This window comes from Camarhynchus parvulus, chromosome 4 (assembly GCF_901933205.1).
Source record: "Camarhynchus parvulus chromosome 4, STF_HiC, whole genome shotgun sequence".
Classification (NCBI taxonomy): domain Eukaryota; kingdom Metazoa; phylum Chordata; class Aves; order Passeriformes; family Thraupidae; genus Camarhynchus; species Camarhynchus parvulus.
Window position 1 is genome coordinate 7,102,226 of NC_044574.1, and position 18,339 is coordinate 7,120,564.

Below are 18,339 nucleotides of genomic sequence, written 5' to 3' on the forward strand. Positions count from 1 at the left end.
GGGGACACCAGGTTAGAATCCTCCTCAAAATATTTCACTTCAACACTTGCATGCATGTTATTTGTTTGCTTTCCAGGCTGTTTTTATAAATTTGAATTAGAAAATTTTCAACACAAACACTGTATTGTTTCCAAATTTTGGCATGTTCACAGCTCAAGGAATCAGTCACACAACTGTAAATATTTTTCATTTTTTTTAACAAAGCATGTAACTGTTACTCCAGCTCCATCCATTTTCACATGCAACATTCTGTCACCTGTTCTTTTTTTTTTTACACTTTTTACAACACTAATACCTGAGGGGATTCACAGCAGCAAAATCTCTTACAACAACCTCTTCAGTTAAAGCTACACTTCATTCACCCCACCCAGGCTAATAAACCAAAGCCTTCTTTAATGGGCACAGAAGTTTCCTTCAAAAACACTAGGGAATCTCATCCCTATTTCTAACCAGAATTATCCTATTACAAATATTATATGGGATAAAACTCTTCTGCAATTGACAATTTGTATTTAGTCTTAATCATTAAACAAGTACACAACTGGACACAAGGAATTTGCCAATTGTATTTTAAATTACCATCTGATGTAAAAGAACAACTACAAAACTATGACCTTTTTTCCTTTTCTGAAAACCTTCTATTATATAAGACTCTCCTGGGCATGAGGGGGGTTCAAAACCTACCTCAACACACTGAGGACAATACAGCACACAAAGCATCCCACCTTTGAGACAACTCTATGTTAAGAGCATATCAAATTGTTATGAATATTCATGGCTGCTTTCAGGGAGGGCAAAATCTTAAGCTCAAAACCTTAATTTATTAGTTGGCAGTGTGAGAAGAGCGCAGAAAATGAATGTTGCATACAATTGCAAAAAAAGCAGAAAGCAACAAAAGTGTATTTTCAAGGAAATCAAAGTTCTAGCAAGGTGCATTCATCATTTCAGAAGATCTCCTGTTATAGCCTCATCCATTCAACTCCCCCAGAAGTCTCCCAACTCCCCTCAACCCAAATGTCCCAATTTATAGGTGTGTCTGACATTGACCCTGCCAATGACCTGACCTGAGTGCGACACTACAGCAGCTGCAGGTCAAGGACCCTGCTCAGCCCTTGGGCAATGCACACTCATCCTATGCTGCTATTGCAAAGTTTTATAAAATGACCCCGATACCATGGAAATGATGATGATGACCTGCCTGAAGACTTCCATGGAAAGAAAAAGTGCTTTCACTTAGCAGATCTTTCCTGCCTGTGCAACAGCAGTGGAGAATATAGGCAATTTTTCCTCCTTCTTGGAGAACTCTGAAATGTGTAGAGTGCTGTTCTGTTACATTTCCTGCTGAGCACATTAAGAGAGCCAGTAGGACTGCTAAGAGTAGATCATTTATTGCAGAGTAATACCACCCAACTCTTAAGCTTTATTTGCTTATAACACAGGTTAGTAATTTGGCCAAGCATCTAGGTAGGGCAGTGGGACTGCTGAGAGAATAGAGGAGGTGACGAAAGACAAACTGAGTGATGACATTCACTGTGATGTGGAGACAAATTTATTTAAAAGAATTTCACCTTTCTTGGGTGAGGAAATGCATTACTCATTAGTCATGAGCATTTCTCACTCAGAAGGAAGGGAAAGGGAGTGCAACTTCACTGCTGTAAAATTATCATTAGAGCAGAACCAGGGCCAGATGTCTATTCATCCAAGTACTTATGTGCTGCTGCTCATAAATATTCCTCCTTAAAAAAACTCACAAACCCCTATATTTCTAGATACAAGGAGAAAAGGTAGCTTTTTTTTTAAAATGCTGGACTTATTATCCACACTTGTGATGCATCACTTAAAATGTAGGACACTGGACAGTAATAAAGATTAAAAGTGACAAAGACAGCTGTTAAATGATGTGATATTATTATTTATGTAAAGCTCAGAGTCAGACACTTCACAAAGACAGAAAGAAGCATGGGCTGTGCCCTAAGGAGCTCAGGGGCTAACCAAACAACACAACAATGACAGATGGGATCCAACAAGCACATGAAGGAGGCATTATGCTGTTGAGTCTCTGCTTATCTTCAAGCTCAATACAAGCAGAGGATGAGAGATGGAGTTAACTTTAAAGGAGGAACACAGAGTAATAGGATTAAGCAGGACAGACCAAGTGTCAAAGCAGGAATATGCATGAGAGGGAAAGAGAGTGGGTGATGGAAAGAAGGCAAGTGAGTCACGAAACTTGGCTAGATCAGTGGATAAGGAAGTGAGTAGCTGAAACTCTGGAGACACAGTCATTCCCCAGCACAGAGATAGGCAAGAGCTAGGGTGTTTCTCTTTGGCAAACAGTAAAGCCCAGGAGCAGATGTTAAGAAGGTCTGCAGTTAGCTGTTGCAGCAGCAATGATAAATTTAGGTAACCCACTGCTGAAGAGACCACAAGTTTTAAGACAAGAATAGAGAAACACAGTTGTGGTTGAGCAGAGATGATCTCAGACACACGCTGAGGACAAAGGACAGAAACTGAGACATGACACAGAAACAGAGGAAAGGGCTGAGCAACAGATGATGAGAACTGTTTATTTTGTGTGTAATACATCCACTTCATAGCATCTGGGTGGATCATCACTTCTGACACTGACATGTCTAAATAATAAACTGAGGCAAAACTCCAGATGTGGGGAGAGGCCACTAGTGAAGAAACACAACCTAAGGACAACAAGTCTTTGGTTGTAAAGGCATGTTTTAATCTGAAACTCAAGACAGCTAACCCTTGCAGTGATCTGTACTAGAAAAGGGTGCACATCACAGTCTAAGTGCCTGAAGCACTCACACAAATTCTGGTAGATCTTCTAAGTCTACATTTTTACTCTTCATTAATACATAGATTCATAGGAGTTTGTTAGAACAGGTCTGACTCAAAGTATTGTGCCTATTCACACACATGCACAAGAAGGAAGAGTGGAAGCTTTCAAAAGTGACTTTACAATTTAGTATTCTTTGAAATTTTGAATATTCTATGGTAGGAAATACATAGGAACAACAAAAGGCAAGAGATAATGACTGGTCAAAAACTACAACAAAATTGTGCCCTTAAAAATCAGATTTTACTAGCCTTTTTAGTGTAACATGCACACCTGGCTTGCTTAAAAAGGCTTGCTTTTTAAAACTAAAATCAAAACCTAGCATTTTGTAAAGCTTTATACACATACTGGCAATCTGATTACCCATTTATTCCTCTATACTTCTCAGTCATCAAGAACAAAACCAGCAAAACTCACTTAAGGAAGTCAATGATGAAAGACTTTCTTTCTAATCTCAAGTCTGAATTTGTTCAGTAAAAACACCAAACTGAATGACAACAGTATCTCCAGCAAGTTTTGAAACTTAAGCCAAAGCTTAAGTTGCAAAAACCAGGTATGCATTTCCATTTTGGAAACACTGCAGGCAAGCATCTATGATTTAGGTACAGATGCTGTGACTGTGAGCACAATAATCATTGTGGGTTTTAATGAAATGCATAATTACATTAGTATAGATCTGAGAAAACAGCTTCATGACTTCTTGAAAATTATATTTTAAAGGCAATTCTTTGGTTGTGAAGATGGTTCTGATGTACTGCATGCTCATTCAAATGAGCACTACGTAACACCAGACTATTTTCAGCTTCCAAAAGTAAGAGTTCGAGACTGAAGTTACTTGACAGCAATGTGTAACTGGAGCAGTCATTTAAATATGATGCTTTGTTGTCAAAATCATATTACTAATTCCTGTGGATGAATAGCACAGCAATTACATCCACAGTCTATCAGATCTGTGTAAGACAAGCACGACTGAATAATTTTTATATAGAAACTGACTTGCTTGTTTTTCTTCTCTACTTCTGCAACAGACAGTAATTAATTCATCTCTAGCAAGCCTGTCCATCTGTTGGATGCTGAAAAACATTTAGGGTCACTCAGAGAGGTAAGTAGGTGATTTTATTAGGTCTGGAAACATTTCAAAATTTCTTGCGTATATTCTTCCTCTCATTAGAGTTGAAAAACAATTTCAGATCCAGCTCAATGAAATGTACACAGTAACTGCTCTGCAGGGTGCTACTGCAGCAAAGACTTTTTAGTTACGTAAAAAACTGTAAAAAGAAGAAAGTCCAAACAAAACCAGATATGAAAATGGATAAGGGATAAAACATACACATGTAACTGGGCTGAAGCAGCAGGATTCTTGTCCTGGAAAAAGGAAATGATGATGTTTCCTCTTACAAGCAGACAATACGACAACAGAAAGATGTTGTCATCTTATTGCAGGGTTCCATAGTGTAGCCTGCTTATCACAAAAGTTTCATACCTTCTTGGTGTTTCTCATGGGCAGCTCCTCAGAGCACTGAGTCTTTCTTCTTCACAAAGCACCCAACTGACTCCAGTTCCCTTCTCAACCAGCCACTCCACTCTTTTATAGCACTCTTCTTCTCATTGCTTACAGCTGTGGCCTGTTCCTAATCTTTGATAATTGGCCCAGCTGCAGCTTCTTAGGGTTAAGATTACTTTCTACACTATCTTTATTTTCTTATATTCTATCCCCCTACAGAAAGACATACAGAAACTCAAAGAATTGAGAGAACATTAGCACTAAAATAAGTTTTCTGAGGAAAATTATTGTCTAAAGGAGAGCATTTGAGTTATATAACCTTCAGGAGTGAACAAATGCTCCATGTTTACAGCTCAAATCTTCACTTTTTTTTATAAGCAATGGGCAGCAAAGAGCATGAAACCACATATGAGGACAACATACCTAATCCAATAATGCCCAAGGTCTCCCCTCGGATGCGGGCAGCTCCCGAGGCCACCTCCCGGATCTGCTCCACGCTCTGGACCCTGGTGCCCTCGCGCAGGGCCTGGTGCAGCCAGGTGGTTCTCCTGTACAGGTTCAGGATGTGGCACATGGTGGAATCTGCTGTTTCCTCTACGGAGGCGGCTGGCACGTTACACACGGCGATCCCTGCAGGCAGCAAGGAGAGGATGCCAGTTACCAAACAATGTTAATTTCTTCCATTTAACAGCAATACAGGAGCATGATGTTTGAAATCACACCTATTTCAACATGTCTTGCACAAATTCTGAGTTTCTGACTGTAATGACAGGCAGAATACCTGACATAATAGTTGACAACTATGTGCCAACTTATTTCTCTGCTTTTTTTATTACTAATTATCATGCTTTTATTTATTGCAAACTAAGGCACTGAACCACAGAAGGAAAGCACTGAAGAGATCTGATAGTTTAGAAGATGGTAATAAGCATTTTACATTTACACTGAGCTTGGTGTTTTGAATAGCCAAGAGAAACCTGCCTTGCTCGCCACAGTGTGGTCAGTGATCACAGTTTAGGTTTAATTGTGTGAGTTAGCTTTCCACCACTGGACAAATACTCTACCAAAAGCTATCTGTGCAAATTAAAAAAAGGATAAAATGAGTTATAATGACAGCAACTCTTATAAAGGATGACTGTTAGTAATTCCACATCATGCGTAGGTAATCATGATACAGGAAAGGACAATCTGTTACATGTTGCACAGGGGTTTTCAGAATTACAACAAACAACATCCCAGTCCTTTCTTGGTCCCTCACATTAAAGGGAACCCATCTAATTGTCAATAGGAAAATGCAAAATCTGCTTCTGCATGGCATGCAAAGGTAATGCCAAATAAGCCCATGTTCCTAACAGCTAAAAAGTCACCAGCTAGCATAACATCAAGCAGCCTAAATTGTTACAGCCACAGAAAACTGTGGAAGGTGGATTATTGATTCAAGACTCACAATAAGCCTATTTTACTTCAAAAAACATACGGAGCAACAAGTGATTGGAATTACACGCAAGTTATCCCATTCTGCTTTTTACCTTCCAGTACTCAACAGACAGCAGTTAAGCAAAATGCTTGAAAAACTTTGTGTCCTTTTGGACTTGTCTCTCTTCAGTCTTTCCATGTACTGCATGTTCTTTCTCTAATCACCAGCTCCCACAAATGTTTGTGTCTCAGTTCTGCTGACTGAGACAACAAACAGCATGCAGTATAATTTCATGGTGGAGAAGAAAAAAAAGTGTTTTGCATCCTAAAAACACCCAAGAACTGTTTTTACTGTTTGGGATTTTACATAACTAGATATTCATTAAGTCCTCAGCTAATACCAGAGTATCTTAGGAAGCAAAGAAGAATAAACAATCTCTTCAAAAACAGCATCAATAGTAATATGACAAATAATAAGCTCATGCTATATTTATCTATGTTTTACATTCAAATGCCTTTATTCTGCTGCCCAGTACTTTTTTACAGCTTTCTCTACATCACTAAAAACCTGGACAAGGAACTTACAGAACTATTTTTCTTTCCTCTGCTGCAGAGATAAGCCTGTCTGCTGAGTCACTGCCCTTAAGACTTACAAGAAGATGTACCAGCATCATTTGCTGGAATATTAATCTTGGCATCCTGCTAACATCAGTGGTAGAAGGAAATTCACCATTTTTAAAATGGGGAAAAAAGCTTGACTGGGAGGGAGAGGTGAAAGACCGAAAAATCACATCCCTCTAAGTACCTCACATTAAAAACTTGCATTTGTTTATACAAAAAAAGTCTTTTTCATGGAGCAACAATGCAGGTTTTAGATGGCAACGTAAATTAAATAAATGTGTCTCCTAATAGCTGCCATCAACAAAATTATGCTTTAAAAGGAGCTTAAAGAATTATATTATGTATTTGGGAAGAGGAGCAATATACCTTCTTCCCTAATAGGTTTCCTTAGGAAACTGAGGGAACAAAAGTCAGATAAATTCTCTCCTGAACAGCAGGAATTTATTTTTCCCAATTTTTCTTCAACTCTAAAAGCAGCTCATTTTTGAAAGGCAGACACATAGAAAACCACAAAAAGCAGAAAGAGAGAGGCAAGGAAATGAAGAGATATTTCACATGGGAAAAGACAGCACACTCTCATCTCATATCCACTGATCAATGCTCCCTTCCCTTTCCCACTGCTTTCAGTGATTTTGTGCACAAGTTCAATGCTGAAAAATGCAGGAGTTAACAGGTATTACCTGGGCTCCCACTTCACTGGCATCCAGCTACACCCACAACTTGTATGTATTTTCTAGTCAACTATTAATAAAGTGGAGAAAAAACATGTTTTATCCAAGAAACACGTATTTTCATGCTTTGTAAGAAGATTAAAAGTGCTAATATAAAATAATACTTAATAGGAAAAGCTGGTAACAACCCCATGTGCCAGCTCTACAAAAAATAACTCAAGAAGTTACTACAGAATTTCAGGAATATGTTGGACTCTGGTCTAAATCTACATTTCAAATGCAAATCAAAGTCTTTTATAAAGAGCAAATCAAGATCACATTACCACCTTAAGATTTGCATTACTTACACCAGTTCAGCAAATGGAAGGCTCTTTGTCTCAGTAATATTTCATTCCAGCCATTTCACCCAAACTTGATATTACAATCAGAGATTTTACTGTATTCTTTCCACCATTTACTGGCTTTTGACAAGAGTGGACAATAATATTTTGTAAATTAAAGGATACACAACCAGGTTGGACCCTCAACTTTATAACTCAGTCTAATCACAAGACAGGAACTGAATAATAAGGAAGGTGGCCATTTAGCATTTCATATGAACAAGAATTTCCCAAATCTGTTGTGTACTCTAGCTTGAAGAATTATGTGGCTGCATTTAGGTTGTAACTTGGGTTACAATCCAGCATAGAGACCTGCAGAAGAGACAGCCAGCAAACCTTCCAAGATCTTCCTCTTATCAGGGATTTTCCCCACAAACTGGGCTCCTGACTGGTCTGAGCCTTTGATCTACACCTACATTTTGGCTTTTGATCTAAGATTACAACCCCAGGCCAAACTCTCCACACACACAGGTTTTCTGAGGCTCACAACACGTGTCTGACTGTGGCACCAGTTAAAGCAGGCAAAACACAGCCTTGCCCCCCTTTCAGCCCTGACCTGACCTTTATAAAACTCAGCACGAAGTGGTTAAGGCCCTGCTACCATTACAATAGGTGAATATTTTTTTACCATTGGCTGATAAACAGACCCCACTACAGCTCCTCACTACATCACTGGGGCTACTGCTAGGACTAAGCACTGCCACACTGAAATAAATGTTTCCAAGATCTTTCCAGAGCAGGATGGGAAACATACTTGGTCTCCACAATCTTGGAAAAGAAAATCTTTACTCCAAGTGGTAGGCTGACCTTTAGATTACAGGTAGGAGATAGTTTAACCTCAAGTAAGAAATGTACAGATCAGACAGCTGCTTTTCTTGCAGTCAAACATCAAGCACCATCTCTTCATAGTTCCAGTAGCTGAATTTATTCTGAAGAAGCAACAACTGATTCTCCTATAAAACTGGTATTTCTATTTTATGGACTAGTTTAGTCCACTAAATCTCATGCATCATAAATAAGTCTCAGACAGTTGATAATGATCTCATTTTTTATTCAAACAGAAGTAGTATGCCACAGTGATGGAATTATATTTTGTAATTAGATTAGAGCAGTAGTAGTTAAAATATACAATTGGGGTAAAAAAGAAAGAGATGAAAAATTATGGCCTTTCTCCTTGGGTTTATATTGAGCAGGCAGATTGTCATCCAGTCACAAAGCTGTTAATATTATCACTTAATTAACTAATGCTAGTATCTCCATAATGAGTTTTATACTCTGATGGGAAAATTATACAGCTTACATATGATGCTAGTATAAAATACACAGAAAACTAATACAAAGATTTAGATGCTATCAGATTTCTAGAGGCAAGTGTAAGATGCAAAATAAAGTCTGTAATAGCCATACCTAAATCTCCAGCAGATTTGATGTCAATATTATCAAAACCACTGCCAATTCGGACAATTATTCGAAGTGCTTTAAATTTCTCCAGGTCTTCTCGAGTTAAAGTTATAGTGTGATACATCAGGGCACCCACTGCTTCATTTAGTACCTAGAAATAAAATGAAGAAAAAAAAGTTGTTTTTTTTTCTTTCACAGAAACTCAGTTTAATCTGATACACATATTCCAAGTATAAAAGACACTAAAAGCATTAAATACAGATTCAGGGGTTTTTTTAAAGGTTACTTTTCTAAATATCTCTTGGTAAGTCTTTTTCATCTGAAGTCTCCATTTTAGCATGATGGGATCAGCTTCAAAAGAACAACATGATCTGTACTTGTGCTCTTAATAAGAAGGAAAGCTCTCCTCATTTCCCAGGAAATGCTCTGCAACACTGACCCCAGTACAAGTGCCACTGGACTGCATCTGCACACACAGAGCAAACACTCCCCACAAACAGTATTTTTGCTTAGGCATCTGATATTCAGCTATGAATGGAGTAACAGAGCAGTATCTCTTCACCACACACAGTGGCACAGGCATTCACTGCCCTATTAAACCACTGGACACCTGAACAGAAAACATTCAGTGATCACAAACTCCTTCAACAACAGAGACTGAAATTGGTCACTTCATACACAAAACCAAAAGTGCTTGCCCCTCAGTTCACTGACACTGCAAATAAGCTCTCACTGACAGAAAACTGGGTGTCACATAAATTGGTATTAACTGAGATGCCAAACTTGACAATATCCAGGAAAAGCCAAAGCCTCTGAGAAATAAGAAATTGCATGAAAGCAAAAATGCTGCAGAAAAGAACCCCAAAACTTGTGAGAGCACCAAAAAAGCAAAAATAAAAGACAGTCAGAAACCTCTGACAAATTAAATTATGTTAGAGTGCACAACAGCACTCTACACAACAGCACTTAAAATGAAGAGATGTGGAGTAAGGAGAGGGAGACGAGGTGTGGAGAATGGAGCCAGACATGCCCAGCAGTTTTGAATTCTGCTACCAAATAGTGACACTGCACCCCACACATATCAATTTATGGGAGCACCCCACAGCTGGTATCAATTTATTTTTCAGACAGCAGAGAGTATCTTCCTCTTTATCTGCAAATTGGATGATTTTACTTCTTCAAAACACGTCCCTGTGCTTGCACCTTCAATGCTCTAGGTAATATCCTAATGGATATTAGCCAGAGCATTGAATGCAAGACACAAAACATGCACAACACAACTCATTTCAGCAGCTAAGCCAGCTATAATGACTTCAAGAGATTCCTATGACACACTTCACATAAAAGTTCTGCAGAGGCTCTAAATTTCTTGTTCAGACTTTTGAGTCTGGTACATGCACAGATTCTGTCATCTGAATTATTTCTGCTCATATGAGCATTTGCTGGTGTAATGCAAGGTCAGTAAAAATAATCAACATACATAATTTTTAAAAAACCATTGCAGCAAATCAGAGTCTTGCACACAGAGGATTACAATTGCTGGAACCCAGGATCTGCAACAGTGTTAAAAAATACATAAAGAAAAAAATTAAAATAAAATAAAATCAAACCCCATTAAAAATGAAAGAAAAGCACTTATTACTGAATACTTCACAAAATTATTTATGCTATTTCAACATTGTTTCTGGACTGAGAACTTCAGTTCTAACTCAGATAAAGACAAGATTCCTTTGAGCAGAATTTGCATTTACTAGTAAGAACTGCAAAAAAATTTACAAATTACACATCCTTCAAGAATGCAGCTACAACATAATTCAAAGACCAGCTGTAGGCTCAGATCTTATAAAATGATTACACACACACAAAACTCCTTGATTTTAATGGTGCAAACAAGTCCTTTGGAGATTACATCCAGCAGCTCCCAATCAGAAAGACTGCACTCACCAGAATGCGTTACCTTGAGCTGTTACACAGGGCTAATAAAAACACAAAACAGTTTTTGGGTTTGCTTTTCCAGTAACATTACAGCTGGCATGGACTCAGCCTGAGGTATCCACACAAGAAACAATCCCTCTTAGGAAAGGAAAGCCCACCTAAAATGCCCTTAGGTTATTTCTGCTCCCACTAGAGGCTGAAATAAAATTGTTCAAGGATCTCCCAGCCTCAGTGATGTGGAAATTTCTTCAAATTCAGTTGCAGCACTTGTTGCTTCAAGCCTCAAGGTCAAGTTATGATATCCTGGCTATCTCCAACAAGCCATGTCCACTACTCTGTGCTGTATCATTTATTTTCCCTCACCCCTCCCAAGGGTTGTTCTGGATGCCTGTGCTGCAGGAGAAACCATCATCTGTGCAGCTGTCAGATAAGCAGAAACTGAAGCTTAGAAGTTGCAAGGACACACCCCTAAGGCTGTGACAGCCAGAGCCTCTCTCCCTGACTGGAAAAGGCCCATGGTGGGTGTATTTTGGGGGTACAGATCTGCCACTGCTTGAAGGACTTCATCCAGCAGCGGTTAAAGCACAGCTGAACTGGCTCACACATTTGTGTTTCAGTATCAGAGTGATTCACTTTGGGAAGCAGATTTTCATTGCATAACCATGCATATTTTATTAACTCAGCCAGTCTAGACTGGCATTTGGACTACAAGAGCACTGGTGTGGACCCATTATGACACATTTTTTGGGTCCATCTAGGTTATGGCTTGGCACTAGGAGGAGAGAAAAGTACTGGAAAGCTTGGGAATGTGTTCAATAAAAGGGAAAATATTTCCTAGCTATAGCTTAATGCTGACACTAGCCATTTCCACAGGCAGTTATTTACCCATCACATGGGATATGGAACAAGCAAATTCAAGTGACAAATCTCTTAGAATTTCTTTTTAGTGACTGAGTCTGTCCTAGGATTATGGGCTAGTTAGCAAGGAAATCCACTGCTAAAAATGTAATACCCTGCAAGTGTGTTTTATCACATTAATTTGAAAATTTAATTATGTTACTGCTTTTTGCTACTGGACATGTGATAGAAATATGCCAAAAAGGCACAAAATAATAGCAGAAAATCTGAAGTTAGAAACATCCAGCATTGGTGAATGTTAATAATGCCACTTAGATTTTAAAAAACAGTGAAAGTTTCTGTATTTTGGAATTATTTGCATAAATTGTATTCTCAGTCATTACATACATTAAATGCACACAAGGAAGTCTGACAAGTCTTTAAATGAGTAAAATACAACACATGAAACTGATATCCAGCATAAATATCAACAATTCCAGAAAATGAAATGATCTTTAGAAAAAAAAAAAAACCTGTGCATAGGAATAATTCACTGATGATTTAACAGAAGAGATGGGCGCACTGAGAAAATCCAGGAGAATATGTGATTTCTCTCCATCATTTTCCATAATGAACATAATTTTTAACAAATTCAAGAACTATTTTATTACAAGGAGATCAAACTTGTGAGCAAGATAGTAGGCAAGGCAGAAATTCCAGACCAGCCTGAGTATGTGGCAGTCAGAGCATGCTCTTTGATGATTTCTTGCAAGGAAAGGCAATGGAAAAACCTGAGAGAAAATGAGCAGAGTCAGCTGTGCTCCTCCAACAGCCAATCCTGCTTCCATCACACTGCAACTGTGCCCTCTGGGAAGAGAGGATCCGAGGCAAAAGCTGAAGCAGGGGACATGAGTTGGGTTCCTTCTGTTACCAAATTATTATGGAGCTCACCTGCCTGATTTCTACACCTTCAGACTTCCTTCCAGCTGAAGCTAGAGCTCAGTGTTAAAAGTCTTTTTCATTCCCTATTCCATGAGCTGACAGCTTTTCCCATTTCAGCAGCCTGGACAGGTCTTTTGCTGTTCTTCATGCTCAAAATGACTACTCTGCTTTCACAACATGCCAGGTCACCAAGGCTCTTAGGAAACAAATGACACAGTAGTAGGAGACATTTCTTTTCCCAAGAATTTAACAAATCCTGAGTACTGATTATCCAAGGTTTAAATCCTTCTAAATGTTTTCCCATCTACATGTTTTCCTCCTTCTTTCAGTACCACACTATTTTAGCCATCACGCTGAACATCACACAGTCACCACTGTGACACACACACCTCATTATTTGGGGAAGAACTCTGAACATCTTGCTTATTTTTACAAAAACATAAATCACAACATGCTAAGAACTAAACAGCAAGGCCTTCTCTTCTTGGATTATCTCAAGACACTTCTAGATTTGACTATGAGAGGCTGATCCCAGACACTCATGGATCAAATCCAGAGCATAGAAACATAACACAGTACATGAAATGCCAAAATACTTCAGTGCAGAGACAAAAAAAAATTATAAATTACAAGATGAATATGACAAACTCTTCATCTTAAAAACAAAAATCATCACTAGAAAGTGATGTATTTAATCCAGTTCCAGAAGCTACAAAGTGTTGCATTTCTTGGACTTGAAATTTCATGTGTCATCTCTAAAAAAATTATGTTCCAGTGTCACCAACAGACTTGAAATATTTTGCACATTTGGGTGGAACAAATGTACTTTACCAAAACGGAGTAGGCCTTGCCTTATTTAACTTGCAAAAAGCAGCTGCATGTTGAATTTGTAACCAATAGTCTGTCACATGGGGAAGGCTGCAGAGACTCAGAGCTGCTCTCAAATCCTCCCTACAACACTGCAAAGGATCCATGTGAAACCAGCACCATTAAAGCTAAAAGGAAAAGCCAGTGTGCTCAAGTGGTATTTAGTGGCTCTCCAAAGCTCTGTTATATTGTGTTGCTTTTTACAAGTTCTTGCTTCTCTTTACAAGCTCTCAGCTCCCTGTTAGGTTCCTATGATCCATGGTGCTGTCAGTAACCCACTTATTTCATATAAACTTTACTCAGGCAGGATACTCTCTAGTGAGGACCCTAAACATTAATACTTGAGTTTATACTGTCCATAAATACAAAGTATAAATATTTTACACAAACATAAACAAAACTTACTTGCAGGCTCCTGAAAAAAAACTCTCTAAAATTTAGCCTATATATCCATACACTATATAAACTATACATATATATACACATGTGACATATATACATGCTAGTGTATTTCTAGTCTTCTAAAAATTAACACTAAAAATATATATATATATACAAATACATACACACAACTGCATAAATAACCTGTATAGTCTACACACAGCTTCCTCTTAAATACTATATTGAAGCCAGTCTTTCCAAGCCAGGATTTACTGACCATTGCATGCAGCTTTAATGACAGCAGTCAATTTGAGAATATAGACTCTGAAAACATTTTTACTGAATAAAAGGCTTCAATGAAAAATCTTTAACAAGAGTTCTGTGTTAGTTTGCCTATTAATAGGGCTGAATTCAGGTCAAGTCTATCAGACACTACAATGGATTGAACATCCATACCAAAGGATATTAGGGAGTTATGGAAGTCACTGGTGACAACTCAACCCAGTTTTTTCCCAAGTCTTTCATAAGGAGTCTGATCCAAAGCTCATTCAGTTTTGGGACATTTACAAGGCTTTGGATCAGCTCCAAGGTGACAACTTACTCCCAACCAGACTTTATTGTTTAGAATAAGGCTGCTTCCTTTCAATCTGTGTTCTTTGAGAATTTAAATCTGATGGAAAACTAAAATGCTTCATGTGCATCATGCATATAAACAGCACTGATGGTGTAAACACAAGCTTTACTGCTAAACAAAGAATTGGAAGCTTGAAAAATTATCTCATTTAACTATTGCTGTAACAGGGACAAATCAAAGAGCTGAACAGCAGAACCATCCTGAATTTGTCTGTATCAGTTTCAAAACATTTGTCACTTTTCAGCTCCTCTTTGAAATGGTCTTTCATAAAACTGCCATCACTAGAATTGTTTCTATATTTAATTCCTATGTCAAAGTGTGACTGAAAAATTTCAAGTTCTGTTAAACAGGAAGTTCAGATTTAAAGTTTTTTAGACTTAGAACTAGATATATGGAAATGCAGTATCCTTTTGAAAATTATTCCACGTTGGGCTCAGAAAACAGGAGTCAAAAGATCTGACACATTCTACGCCAACCTCTGCTAAGGCTGGGGCACAAGTTTACCCAACAGGCTCTGTTCCAAGGACTACTCACTGTAGTGAATACTCATAACATCAATGTTCTGGCCAACTGGGTAAATGATTGAAGGTGTAAACTCAGTCAACCACACACTTTTTTCTTCTACCTGATTTGCAACAAGATGAAGGAAAGTACATAACTGCAGAAAAAAGAAAATGGAAAAATGTACTCAGCCTCAAATAAACTCTTGACTTCTTTCCAGCCTGTACATTTTGTTTTAAAGACCATTCCTAATCAGTTGTGCTTCCTGTCTTTTCATCTGGGTTTGCAAGAATCACTATTTTCTCTCTCCTTGGTTGAAAAGCCTATTAGCAGCCCTTGCAGATTGTTTATATTTATCCCTCTTGATCTACACACCACTTCCATGTTACAGATCACACAGCAAAGGTCACAAAGCCCAAAAAACAAAGAACATGAACTCAAAAAAATCTTGGGCAACACAAAGATCTCAAGGGTGTGCTTGAGTCTGTTATGCCTTTAAAGGTACAGAAGTGGAAAAGAGCAGCAATATTGCAGGAGTCAGAGTGCTGGGTAGGCTGCCAAGGAGCCAGGAAAAGCAGCAAACTGTGAATGGCACTGAAATGAAGAGGGATTGGGAAAAAGAGACAAACAGACAACAGAGCATGAGATAGTGAAAAAAGGAAGTTGACCTGGAATGAAGATGGAAGCAAGCTAAGTGCTTTTAAATAATTTTTTTGGATGAACAACTGTATTTTTGGCAGAACAAACCAAAACACTGTGTACACTTGGAAGTAGTCTTAGATAGTTACTGAGAAAACTTATTTACACATCATTAATTGTAAAATAAAAGCCAATTTAACAGCAGTGAGGAACTTTTATAGACAGTAATGCAATCTCCAATAAGAAATTTGAACACTGAAATCGTAAAATATTTTTACCCTAAATGACAGAAGTTTTCTGATAGGATGCAATGACCCGAACTCCCAGTTATGCCATGATAAGAGTTTGACAAACGTAATGCTCAACTTCACACAGCCACATGCAACATCTATAATAAAACAGAACTTAGGGGTTAAGGGATAAAAACATCTATTGCAGCCCTGCAGACTGGCTCAAAAGTAAACTGCTTTTTCTAGGGAGAATGGGAAACAAGGAGACAAACCAAAAACCAGTCAAACCTTACACATGAGTAAATTTCTGAAGAAGCATAATAAATGACCCTAACTACAAAGTTATTTCAAAATATTGGGTCACTCTCAGTAAATGTCAGTATTCATTTAAGCACGAGCAGCCTGATTTTCCAGAGGGAGGGAAATGTATCTTCATCATCCAAGCTGTTTTCCAAAGCAGTGAAATGGGGAACAAATGCTTTGACCTGAGATGAAGCACAGTTCTACTACATGCTATTACTAGTTTGCAACTTTACAACTTGCTACTTATTTTCCACACTTTAATCTCCTCAGCCATAAGAAGTGATTGGCAAATGAACTCTTGGCAGAAGGGAGTTGCTACAGAACTGCAACTCAGTTACCCAGCTGGAGAAAACTCTGCTGAATGAGCACACACAGAAAGGTATTTGCTAAAATCCGCTCCTGACGCTGCACACAAATGGCATTCAAATCCTCGCTTCTTTTCCACCTTTCTTTTTGTGTTAAAATTGCTCAGCCTGTTTTCTCCTCTATGAAAAACTACCTAGCTTATACTCTGCTGTCTCACAAGCTATAAATTCTCCTTTCTACTCTATTTCCTTGAAAAACTGAAAACACAGTATTTTAAAGCCGGTCTTGTCCCTGAAACTCTCATGACCAGCAGAAATCCCTTCTGCATGTTCCAAAATGTTAATTTCTCAAACTTTGACTCCTTACATCCCTGTGATCAAGGCTCCACAACTGTGCAAGTTGAGTTAATATGGGTTCCAACTTTCCTAGAGATCCTTCTGCTGCCTTTCATTCCTTCCCTCCCCATCTGATTCTTGGTTCATGTCTCTCCCCCTGCCCCATTACAGTCACTCACCTAAGAGTATCAAACAATGTCCATCACCCTTCTAACCCCATCCTAAACTTCCCAGCCTCTGGCTTGCTCTCTGCAACTTCACATTAAATGTATCTGTATCTGCTAGCCTATGGATTCAGTAGCTCTTCTTACTATCTATTATCAAAATCTGTATTTCAACTAACAGGGCAACATAATTTAGTATGGCCACAAATGTGAAATTAGAAATAAATCAACAGTTTGGATCCTGCTTTAAATATGCAACTCTTAATCTTAAAACCTTTTGTAAAAACAATTTTGTATTCAGCAAAGCACCATTCCCAAATAATGTATTATGCAAACAGTACTAAAATACAAATATTCCTCTAAAGATAGGTGAAAAGTAGTCATTTTCCACTGCAGATGAACAGTGAACACTTTTCCCACGTAAGTGAACACTGCTTAACACTCCATAAAACTGCTCTTTCTGCCTATGTTAAAGGAATACAACAGTATGATCATGAATTCTGGTTTGTGACTTGTTGTAGAAATTTATTACCTTGCAGGTCGAAATGTTTTAGGACTGTCTCATCCTTTAGGCAAGTGAAAATCTGTATTATGGCACTGATAGGTAGTGAAGATATATTTTCCTCATATATTACTGAGATCATTGAGAATTAATTATTTTTGTACAATAAAAAGCAAAAGATACAAGCTTTAGTATAATCCCCTCAATACAGCAGTTTTGTGAAGATCAGCAACAGATTACCTATGTCACTCATCAGTTATTCAAATACTTTTCCAAACCTGCAATTTGAGAGACACACAATTTCAGGATCTGAAAAGTTCATTTATTACACACCACTGCTATCAGAAAATATCCACTGGTTTTTTGCAAGGCACTCATGGCACACAGGAATTCCCCAGTTTTGATGCACCAGAGTAAATGATGTTGATTTTAGCAAACAAATCATAAAACTATACAGGTGGTGGAGCAGCCAATGGTACAGTGTTCACTCCAAGAGCAGACTGCTCTTATCTACTAATAGAAGTAGAACAGCATTTCTATTACTTATTCTTCATGTGTCATTTAGTTCTTGTAAGTGGAATCCATGTATTCACTCCTAACAGTGGTGTGAGATAGGAAAACAGTAAAACAAAAGCAACTTCTCAACATGATTAGAAAGAAATACACAGAAAAAAAGGCATTCTATCACATTTTAATTCTTGATATATAATAAAATAAAAAGGAATTGAGAAAAAAAAGCTTGAGTTTCCTCTAAATTTAAAAAACCCATATATTTTCTTTGAACCTTATAAATTAAGTTTTATTTTATTAAAAATCTCAACAAACATTATCTCTGCAGATCTATTATGAATGAAGACTGAGAAGTTTTCAATTCCTTGCATGTCTTCCAAAGTTAGGCTGACATTCACCACATTTTCCATGC

General features: G+C 37.9%; 1 protein-coding gene across 7 annotated transcripts in view; it reads right to left on the reverse strand.

Moving 5' to 3' along the window:
* CTBP1 (C-terminal binding protein 1) overlaps positions 1–18,339 on the reverse strand; it is a 235,946-nt gene that overhangs the window by 18,536 nt on the left and 199,071 nt on the right. For all 7 annotated transcript variants that reach the window (XM_030947038.1, XM_030947037.1, XM_030947040.1 and 4 more), the window contains 2 exons: positions 8,848–8,992; positions 4,776–4,982 (listed from right to left, as the gene is read on the reverse strand). In XM_030947038.1, the coding sequence (XP_030802898.1) occupies positions 4,776–4,982; positions 8,848–8,992 (352 nt within the window). The remainder of the gene's footprint in view (positions 1–4,775; positions 4,983–8,847; positions 8,993–18,339) is intronic.